We start from the raw sequence: 11,127 nt of genomic DNA, 5'->3' as shown, positions 1-11,127 counted from the left end.
CTAGTGCCCGCATGCATAAAATAGATTAACAGCGAAATCTAATTATCAAAACAACTACATATGTTTAAGATACAAGAAACATTCAAGTTCAAAAGTAGTAGTCAGACAAATCCTCTTCACTTTTTCTTTTTTTAAAGAGTTCTCTCCCCATCCACAATTCTCTGCATATACCCGCCATCACTCCCACTTCCTCCCCTCTGCAAATTTCCTCTTTCCTTCAATCTATATTTGATAATTGTAATAAATGCATTAAAGACAATGCAAAAAGTATTTAAATAGTTTTAGATGAGTAGTAAGTAGCTGAGAGGAAGGAGAAAGGTCTGGTGAAAGTGTACCGAAAAACCATTTGACAATAGCTTCATGTTTTGACTGAGCTCTCATTTGTTATTTTCTTAAATACCTTTGAGGTGAAGGTGCTTGATCTTTAGTTCCTTCAGCAAGCAAAGGTTCTGAGAGTGTATCTGTTGTTTCAGCATCACTATATACTTGAGGATTTCCACAATCAGAGAGTGTACTTCTGCTTAGACTGGTCCCTAATGAGAATCTATCATAGCAATGTGTCTCATCATCTGGTGTCTCCTCTTCTGATGGCTCCCAGATACTTATTTCAATGGGGCCTATGTTCCTTATTACACGTTTCAGTGCCTTCATTCTCATTTTGTGGGTGGCTTGAATAACAACGGACATCATTTCTTCACTTTTGGGTCCTAACCCCTCCAAAAAAAAGTGAGAAGAGAGACAGAGAAAGAAATGGATTTTGAGCATATAGTCCATATATTTTAAATACTCTAAGATTAGGAGGACATGGAATATTCCATTATATGGTTAATTTAATTTATATCCAGAAAAATAAAAATGAATGTTGCACTGTCTATGAGTTCACTGAATTAATCAACTTATAGGTATGGAATATGACTCTGGAAAACTCAGGGGACTGCTACTAGGATAGACACCAAAAGATGGTATCATCTAAGAATGAGACTAATACTGGTATATAATTAATCTCTCAGCCTGGTGGGGATGCATGAGCACCATGCGAGTTCAGAAATGTTTTAGAAAGCAATATCCATTGGTCTGCACATATGTACTTGTTCTCATGCTCTCAACTGATGATAACTAGAGACCTTCTCTTTATGAAAAATGGTGTATGGCAGATGTGCCATGAGAGCTTGCTTACCTTTGTGGCTGATGGCAACTCAGAAGGCAATCTTCATCTTTGGATGGAACACAGAACATATGGCTAATGGTTTGAAAGGTGGTCTGGTGAGAAGTTAAATGACAAGATTGAGGTTCCATTGAAGCATTGGGTACAACATTGATTCCATTGAGGCATTAGTAAAGTGGGCTCATGATACCATCTACATGTTTTTGTTAGTCTTTAAAGTGCTAGACTATTTGTTGTTGTTTAAGTTTTTCCGGAATCTAATTATTGCTCAATAACTATCCACCATGGTTCGAGTTATGATGGTATGGCCTTCAGTTGTAGGATAAAATGCACTGATTCTGTGAGCTAGATCTGTAGAGAACTGATAGAGAGGCTCAGCATCTTAAGGCTAATTAAAACAATAGGAATTCCAGTGTACTCTAGAAGTAACTGGTAGTTCTGTGATTAAAAGGAGAAAGTTTTCAATTTAGCCAAAAAGCATTTCCTGCTAAAATTCTTTCTGCTTTGGATGATGATGAATTGGATCACTACTGAGCATTAGTGCTCTGTGGTTCATACTCTTCCAAATACCAGGCATTAAACTGTAGTGATAATCATTGAGAAAAAATAATTCAGACGAATATATTTAGTTGGTGTAGGTTAAGAGTAGATCTCCATCCTCTGTTCTTTTTGGGAACTATGAAATATCATGAATAGAGCCTTCTTCCTTGCTTTTGATGTGGAATCCATTCTATGGCTCCTTTCTGTAGACGAGAGTCTACCTCCCAACATAGGAATTACTTTAGATACTGGTCTCTGAGAAGAGATGGAAGAGGATCTGTGGGTAGGTGGTGACAGAAACTCAATCCAATAACCAGAGCACATTATTTCCAGGATCATTTGTCTGCTGCTTTTGTATTCCAATTGCAAGTGAGGTGCGTAAGACGGACACAAAAAACTTGGGGGGCCTAGTAGTAGCAAAACATCAATAAAAGATTGTGGACCTCAAAAGTCCCATTAACAAAAATGCTTTGGTTGACAATTGAGGCAAGGTGCAGCAGTATATGTTGAGGAAATGGCCTCAGCTCCTTCTTGACAGCTACTCTGACAGTGGGCAAGAAGAAGGGTATGGAATAGATATGAGCAACACATCTCAAAGAACAACACTTACCAAGAGTAACTGTTTTATTGAGTGCTTTTACATATGTATTCCAATTGAGGTGATTCACAAGCCTTACCCAGAAAGAGAGATCAGAGTCAATGTGTAGCTAACTCGAATACTGCAGCCCCAAAAGCCACATTAAGTCTGGACTGCTATATAACAGCCTAGTGCAGCATAAAGGTACTGACAAGGGTGCGTCGAGGTCCAGTCTGCTCCCCTACAGGCTGTGTGTGGGGTAGGGGAGCTCCTTCCCTAGCATCCTGCTGCGCCCAGCCAGCCCCGGCTCTGCCTGCGCTCGAGCAGCAGCCAGAAGGCAAAGGCTCTTCCCCACCATCCCTCCTCGCTACAGTGCTGTTCCTGGGGGGGGTGAGAGTCCCAGTGCTGCTGCCCTGCCAGTGCGTGCAGTGGGGCACAAGGATAGGGGGGGCAGTATGAAGGAGGATGCGGAGGCAGGAGTTGCACTGAGGAGTACAGGGTGATGCAAGGGATCAGGCTGGGGGGCGGATGGGGCGAGGCTAGAGCAGAGGGAAGATGTGAGGGGGGTATATAATTTTACTTTGCAGAAGCTGCACTTTCCTTTACTCCCCACTTCTTTGCTTCCCTCCACAGCTAACTATTTGGCTGCATTCTCACCCTCTCACCTTTTTTGCGTTACTCCCCACCCCCTCTTGTACTCCAACCCCCACCTCCCGCATAGATCCTGTACCCCCATCCTGACACCACTCACTAGCAGCCCTGTCCCACACATTGAAATCCTCATTTCTGTTCCCACCCCAGAGCCTAAGTGAGTCCACAAAATCCACTAACTCTGGAACCCCAGAAAAATAAGTCTGGTCTACGGGAAGCCCTGAACCTCAGTCCTCTCACCCCATGGGGGCTGGAGTACCAGAAAAGTGAGGTATCTCAGTTGGGGACCACATCAGTGAGGGCTGGGGAGGAGTTTTTTTGCTTCTCACTTGTGTATTCTCTGATTTTTCTGTGGGTCATTGACCGCCGATACAAAAAAGCTTCCCCACTCCTGTCATAAATAAAGAAAACATTGAAACCTTTTGTGTTGGACATAATATTTTACTTTATTTAAAATGAAGTTTGATAAACTAACATGAGAAAATTAAAACATGTAATCTGTTTAATAATTTAAATTATTAAACAGTTCTCCCCAGTTGCAGTGCTAGCAAAATGGCTCAGGGGTAATTATGTAATTAACAGTGATTTTCCAGTAGCAACTGGTAGTCTGCAGAAAGGTTTGCATTGATCCCGGTAGTAGATGGGGCACACAATGGAGAGAGCCCCTCTTCCACTGGGAGAGCGGCACGGTCTACAGTAAAAGGATTAAATCTTGGCACACCACTTTGCACGAGATGGTAAAAACTTCCAGGCAGTTGTGCACATGGCACACATACACATTGGTACCATCACTCAAAGAAAAACAAAAAAAAAGGTTAAATTAGATATTTTTAAAGGATGGATATTGAAATAAATGGTTACTTACCTTTATATCTGTTGTTCTTCAAAATGTGCTGCTCATGTCCATTCCACTTAGGTGCGTGCTCACTGCATGCACCGATTGTCTGAGAGTTTTCCCTTAGAGGTAGCTGTCGGGGCAGCAGGGGAGCACCCTAGAGTGGCACCAACGAACCAGCGCGTATATATCCCTGCTGGACCTCCACCTCCTCGGTTCCTTCTAGCCGGAATTCTCTAATGCAGGCATATGGAATGGACACGAGCAACACATCATAACAACAGTTATGAACTTAAGTAGCCGTTTTTTCTTCTTTGGGTGCTTGCTCATGTCCATTACACTTAGGTGACTCCAAATCCAAACCTAATGAGGCAGGGTCAGAGCCTATAGAGCGACAGACTGCACAACAGCCCTGCCCTGCTACTCCCTCCCAGGAGTCCTGCACAATGGCATAGTGGTTCACAAAGCTTCCTGCCCTGCAGATCTCTACAATGGGCATCTGATCTATGAAGGCAGCGGAAGACGCATGGGCCCTGGTCAAATGGGCCACAATAGCTGAGGCTGGAACCTGCACCAGCTCATAGCATGCCTTGATACAAGAGATGATCAGGACGAAACACAATCGGCTGACACCAGCAGGTCCTTCATCCTGTCTACTATGGACACAAACAGCTGGGAGGACTTATAAAAGGGTTTGGTCCTTTCCAAATAAAAGGCTAAGATCTGTCTAACCTTTAACATAAGGTATGTAAAGCGTCCTCTGTCCCAAAACTGTGGGGTTTTGGGTAAAAGACTAGTAAAAAAATGTCCTGATGGAGGTGGAAGTGAGACACCGCCTTGGGCAGGAATTAAGGGTGAGGGCAGAGCCTGATCGTATCCTTGAAAAAAAAAAAAACAGCAAATGGTCTGGTAGCACTTTATAGACTAACAAAACATGTAGATGGCATCATGAGCTTTCGTGGGCACAGCCCACTTCTTCAGATGACCAGAGCTATGAGTAGGGGATTTGAAAACTCGAAATAAATAGGAGAAGGGAAGGGGGGGAAGGGAGAGAATGATGCTCTGTCTCCCACCCCCCTTCCAGTTTTTTCTTTAAGTATCTGGAGAACTGGTGCTAAACCTAAGCAGATAAAGATCAAAGTCAATAGATAGATTGCTAAGTCAGGAAGGATATCACTCAGAAATCTGTTAGCACCCTTCGTGGTAGAGTCCCCAACAACCTAAATCAAGATTGAGTCCATTAGCATGTGAATTGAATTTGTGTATGTAATGTAATTCCAAGCTTTCTCTGTGAATTTGGCTTGAGGAGCTGGCCTGTGAGAAGACCGCCATCTGCAGATTTGTAAGATTATGGTTAGGCAAGCAGAAATGTTCTCCAACAGGCTTCTGAGTGTTCCCTTTATGTATATCCGATTTGTGTCCGTTGATTCTTTCCCGCAGAGAACGTCCAGTTTGACCAATAAATATAGCAGAGGGGCACTGTTGGCATTTGATGGCATAGATCAAATTACTAGATGTGCAGTCAAATGACCCTTTGATTTTGTGGCTTATGCGGTTTGCTCCAGTGATGAATTTGTCAGTGTATGTGGGCAGAGTTGGCATCGTTTTTGGTTGCAGGGCTGGGTTCCTGGAGGCTTATGATGTGATTGTGTGGCATGGTTATCAAAAAGAATATGTTTCAGGTTAGGGGGTTGTCTGTAAGCAAGACTAGGTTTTTCTCCTAAGGCCTCTGAGAATGAGGGATCATTTTCCAAGATGGGTTGTAGATTGTGTATAATGCATTGGAGGGATCCGAGTTGTGGACTGTAGGTAACAACAAAAGGAGTTCTGTTATTTTCTCTTTTGGGTCTGTCTTGAAGTAGTTCGTGTGTGGGTACTTTTCTGGCTCTGTCAATTTGTTTGTTTGTTTCCTGTAACAGACTAACTCGGCTACCCACTGAAGCTCCTTATCCTTGAAGAAAACCATGTATGGCAGATCCACCGTTAGGGCCCATATCTCTAAAACCTGCCTAGCAGAGGTAATGGCCACAAGGAAGGACACCTTCCAGGACAGGTGTAGAACACACATTGTCAAGGGCTCGAAGGGAGGTCCCATGAGCTTAGAGAACATGGGTTTAGGTCCTGGGGGCCAGAGGATTACGCACCTGGGGGAAAACCCTATCCAACCCCTTAAAAATCCGATGCACCATAGAGTCCATGAAAACAGACCTGCCACACGATCCTGAATGGAGATAACCACTAAGGTCCGGGAGGTAATGCAAAACGGCTGGAACTGGGACCTCCATAGGTGAAAACCCCTTACCATCTGACCAGAGTACAAAGCGTTTCCATTTCACCAGGTCAGAAGCCCTTGTAGAGAGTTTGTGACTGCCCAAGAGAACAGTCTGAACTCAGTCTGAACACTGATTCTCAAAAGGCACTTAGCTAGGGAGCTTCCATGCCATAAAGTGCATGGATCGGAAGTTCGGGTGCCAAAGTCTACCAAATCCCAGAGAGATCAGGTCTGGGTACAGGGAAGGGCCAATGGCTGCTCCACTGGGAACTCAAGGAGAGCCGGGAACCAATGCTGGTGAGGCCATGCTGGGGCTATTAGGATCATGGAAGCCTTAAACTCCCTGACTCTGAGGATCACCTTGTGGATTAAGGAAAATGGGAGAAAGGTATACAGGAGACCCTGGGTCCAGGGGACCATTAGACCATATCCCAAGGACCCCGGACTGTGGCTGCTGGAGACCATATCCCTTGAGTCTGTAGCTTCCTGAGGTGGGATTCTTAGCCCATGTCAGAGGCATCCGGCACCAACTGCATGGTCGGGGAAGGGATATGAAACGGCATCCCCTTGCAGATCACCTCCTCGCACAGTCACCTGTTGCAGGACCTCAGCACGTCCCCATCGATTTCAGCAAAGGACTCTGCGTCTCACACCATTCATGCCCTTTTGATCATGCACAGTCTGGCTCCTGCCAGTTCCTCGAGTCCACCCAGCTATCTGAAAGAAAGTAAGAGACTCCGAAACGGGGAGGAGGGCAGGTAGTGGAGCACCTACGGGAACACACATTTCAAAGAACAGTGGTTACTGCACAGGTGAGTAACTTCCTCTTCAAGTGGTGTCCCCGTTGGTGCTCAACTGTTGGTGACTGGGTAGCAGTACACGGAATATATGGAAGGCAGGTTACTAAATCATGGATTGGTCAGTGGAGAGTACTGCAGAGGCCACTGTAATATCATTAGATAAGGTCTGAGAAATTGCGTAAATGTTTCATAAAGGTATCGTTGGTGGACCATGTGGCCGCTTGGCAAATATCCATAAGGGGCACTTTGCGAAGGAAAGGCGTAGATGTTGCCAGGGGCTCTCGTAGTGTGTGCTCTAGGTCACTGTTTCTCAACCAGTGGTACGGGGGGTACTCGGGAGAAGTCTGGGGGGTACTTCAACACAACTGAAATTTGGAGAAAACTGAATTTTTGTATTAATTTTTACGCTTTATTATTTTTGTACTTTTTTTTTTTTTTTTTTTTAATACACACACAAAAATTTCATCGCTCCCCTGGCTAGGATTAAGTTGTTTAAACAAATGTGTTGCAATGGTAGAAAAATGGTAAAAAAAAAAAAATTGTGTGTGTCTGAAAAAGCAAAGTTACTCACCTTCGGTGCAGTAACGTTCGTTCTTTGAGATGGTGTCCCTGCGCGTGCTCCACTATAGGTGCTGGGCTTGCCCCGGTGCCACAGACGGTAGCTTGTGATGAGCACTGTTCAGCCGGACCGCCCGTGGGCTTGTGGCTTTCATGCTCTTTTCTGTCTCGCGCGGTCCGGCCCCCCGCCAGTTTCTCGAGATCGCGTCGGAGTCTGTAAGGGTACGTCTACACTATAGCGCTAGTTTGAACTAACTTGCTAATTCAAACTAACGCGTCTAGAACTAAAAACTAGTTCGAATTAGTGTTTTGCTAATTCGAACTAGCAAGTCCACATTGAGTGGACTCTGAACAGGGCTTAAGGATGGCCGGAAGCAGTGCCAGCAGGGCATCAGAGGAGGACTTAGAGCGTGGAGATGCTGTCTCAGGCTAGCCGAGGGCTGCGCTTAAAGGGTCCCGACCCCCACCCCGGACACACAGTTCTAAGGGGTGCCCCGCTTGCAAAGAAGTTCTGGCTTGGAGTGCCCGGAGTACCCACACTGGGCACATCACACCACTCGGCCATCAGCCCGGCTGCACTTGCCGCAGGCTGCCATCTGGGGAGAGGGGGCAATTGGGGGGCTGCAGGAGAGCTTCCACCCCCAGAAGCCCGCAGAGCCAGCCCAGTCCTCCCCATCGGGGGCTCGTACCCCATTCCTCCCTCACCTCCTTCCACTTACCCTTCCCTAGCCCCCCTTCTTATTGATGTACAAAATAAAGATAACGTTTCTTCCAACATTGACTCTGTCTTTATTGGAAAAAACTGGGGGAGACTGGGAAAAGGAGGTGGGAGAGGGGAAGAGAAAGGCTGGGAGAAGGGAGGGCAACTAACATGATCAGGGGTTGGGAACAGGTCCCAGATGAAGAAAGGCTACAGAGACTGGGACTGTTCAGCTTAGAAAAGAGGAGACGGAGGGGGGACAGGATAGAGGTCTCTAAAAGCAGGGGTTGGGTGGAGAGGGTGCATTCATAAAAGTTCTTCCTGAGTTCCCATAAAGAAGGACTAGAGGACACCAAAGGAAAGGAATGGGTAACAGGCTTCAAACTAGTAAGAGAAAGTTGTTCTTGACAAAGCAAATAGTTAACCTGCGGAACTCCTTGCTGCAGGAGGCTGTGAAGGCTGGAACTAGAACAGAGTTTAAAGGGAAGTGAGATCAAGTCATGGAGGTTGGGTCCATGGAGTGGTATTAGCCAGGGGGTAGGAGTGGTGTCCCTGCCCAAAGTTTGTGGAAGGCTGGAGAGGGATGGCACGAGACAAATGGCTTGGTCACTGTCCTCGGTCCATCCCCTCCAGGGTCCCTAGGGTTGGCCGCTGTCGGCAGACAGGCTACTGGGCTAGATGGACCTTTGGTCTGACCCAGGACGGCCATTGTAAGCTCAGGGCTCAGTGTCGGGGGTCTCAGTGGACCCCCTTGATTTTCATGCACACCTGCTCCTGGGTGGCCAGGCTGGCAGCTCTCCTGCCCTAGATGGCCACTTTCCTGTGCCTAGTGCGGAGATCGTGGACGAGGTCCACGATGTCCGCACTAGCCCAGGAAGGTGCCCGCCTTTTGCGGTCCAGGGCAAGCTCCCGGGAGCCGCCAGCCTGGTCCCGGCAAGAGGGGGTGGGCTGGGGGGCATCGGGTGGGTGGCTCTGTGCCGTGCCAGGTGCAGGGTCTGCTAGCTGGGTGCTGGCAGGCTTGCACCTGGCACGGGCACCGTAGCCAGCCCATGCCCCTTTAAGGGGTCCGGGGCCGGGAGGGGGGCATAGAGTTTCCCTGGTGTTGGCCAGAGTGGCCACCAGGGAAACCTGGGGAGGGCTAGCCTCCCACTAGTTCGAACTAAAGGGCTACACAGCCCTTAGTTCGAACTAGCTAGTTCGAACTAGGCGTTAGTCCTCGTAAAATGAGGTTTACCTAGTTCGAACTAAGCGCTCCGCTAGTTCGATTCAAATTCGAACTAGCGGAGCGCTAGTGTAGCACCTATTAAAGTTAGTTCGAACTAACGTCCGTTAGTTCGAACTAACTTTGTAGTGTAGACATACCCTAAGAGACAAGAACAAAGAGAGGGGGGGGGGACTCCGAAGCGGGGAGGAGAGCGGGTAGTGGAGCACCCGCAGGAACACCATCTCGAAGAACGACAGTTACTGCACCGAAGGTGAGTAACTTCGCTTTCTTCTTCGGGAATGTCCCCACGGGTGCTCCACTATAGGTGACTGCATAGCAGTAGTCGCCAGAACGGAAGGACGGCAAGGAGTCCCTATTTATCCGCTGTGGAGAGCACCGCAGTCGCCACTGCCCCCATCTGAACGAGTGATTAGAGAAATAGAATAGTGTTTGGCAAAAGTCTCATGTGAGGACCAGGTCGCCGTCCTGCAGATGTCCTTCAGAGAAACCCCTCTATGAAACACTATAGATGTGACCATGGTTCTAGTGGAGTGGGCGCATGGTTGGGATGGAAGGGGTAAGCCTTTCACTGCGTACGATTGCATTATGCATGAGGTTACGATATTGGAAATCCTCTGGGAAGATAGGCCTTTGACCTCTGTGCCAGGGAGACGAATAAGTGGTCCATACGCTTGAAAGATTTAGTGCGATCTATGTAGAAAGCTAAGGCCCTGCGCGTGTCCAAGAAGTGTAGGGCAGCTTCTCGTGGTGAGGCATGGGGCTTCAGGAAAAAGGTTGGCAGGATCACTGGTTCGTTGACATGGAAATGTAAGACGATTTTGGGTATGAATCTTGGGTGTAGTCTCAAGACTACTCCATCCTTACAGAAAACTGTATATGGTAGCGTGGCCATCATGGCGGAAAGCTCACTCACGCTGCGTGCCAATGTTATGGCAAGCAGGAAAATGGTTTTCAAAGAGGAAATACAAGGATACAGTCGCCAGAGGCTCGAACAGCAGCCTCATTAGGGCATCAAGGACTATATCCAGGCTCCACACCGGTGGGACTGGGTCATGCGGTGGGCCCATGTTGGTAAGGCCTTTGAGAAATCTCTTAGTAGTAGGATGGGCGAAGACAGAAACGCCATCTATCAGTGATGTGAATGCTGAAATTGCTGCGAGGTGCACCCTGATGGAGGCTAACGCAAGGCCTTTGTTCTTTAGGTGCAACACGTAGTCCAGGACGGAGGGGATCGACGGATGTGTCGGATCCTGGTGGTTCGAGGTACACCAAGAGGAGAATATGCACCACTTGTAAGTTTTTCTCGTGGTTTGTCGTCTACTGTGTACTAGGATGTGCTGGACTGGAACGGAGCAGAGGGATTCGAACAGAGTCAGCCAGTTAGGAACCATGCTGTTAGGTTCAGCATTTTTATCTGTGGGTGTTTCAGGCGTCCTTGGTCTTGTAGGAGGAGACTGTGGAGAGGCGGAAGGTGGATCGGTGTCCACGAGGAGAGATGGTGGAAGAATTGAAACCAGTGCTGGCGAGGCCAGCCCAGAGCTATGAGGATTAGCGTTGCCATGTCCGCCTTCAGCTTCTGAAGGACTTTGGGGATCAGAGGTATGAGGAGGAATGCATAGAGGAGGGGTCCATGCCAAGTCGTAAGGAAGGCGGCCCCCAGGGATGCGTGGCCTAGGCCCGCCCTGGTGCAGTACTTGCGGCATTGTGTATTGACGGGAGTTGCAAAGAGGTCCATTGGGGGAGTACCCCAACGTTGGAAGATCTCGCGTAGGACGCCATCGTGCATTTCCCATTCATGCTTCAC

At 47.6% G+C, this 11,127-nt stretch overlaps 1 protein-coding gene across 4 annotated transcripts in view; it reads right to left on the bottom strand.

Moving 5' to 3' along the window:
* CPLANE1 (ciliogenesis and planar polarity effector complex subunit 1) overlaps positions 1-11,127 on the bottom strand; it is a 170,529-nt gene that overhangs the window by 68,865 nt on the left and 90,537 nt on the right. For all 4 annotated transcript variants that reach the window (XM_089779416.1, XM_075932522.2, XM_089779415.1 and 1 more), the window contains exon 25: positions 401-707. In XM_089779416.1, coding sequence (XP_089635542.1) covers positions 401-707 — 307 coding nt within the window. The remainder of the gene's footprint in view (positions 1-400; positions 708-11,127) is intronic.

The sequence above is a fragment of the Pelodiscus sinensis genome, chromosome 6 (assembly GCF_052426305.1).
Source record: "Pelodiscus sinensis isolate ZL-2025 chromosome 6, ASM5242630v1, whole genome shotgun sequence".
Taxonomy (NCBI): Eukaryota; Metazoa; Chordata; order Testudines; family Trionychidae; genus Pelodiscus; species Pelodiscus sinensis.
This window is presented reverse-complemented; position numbering and strand designations above follow the sequence as displayed.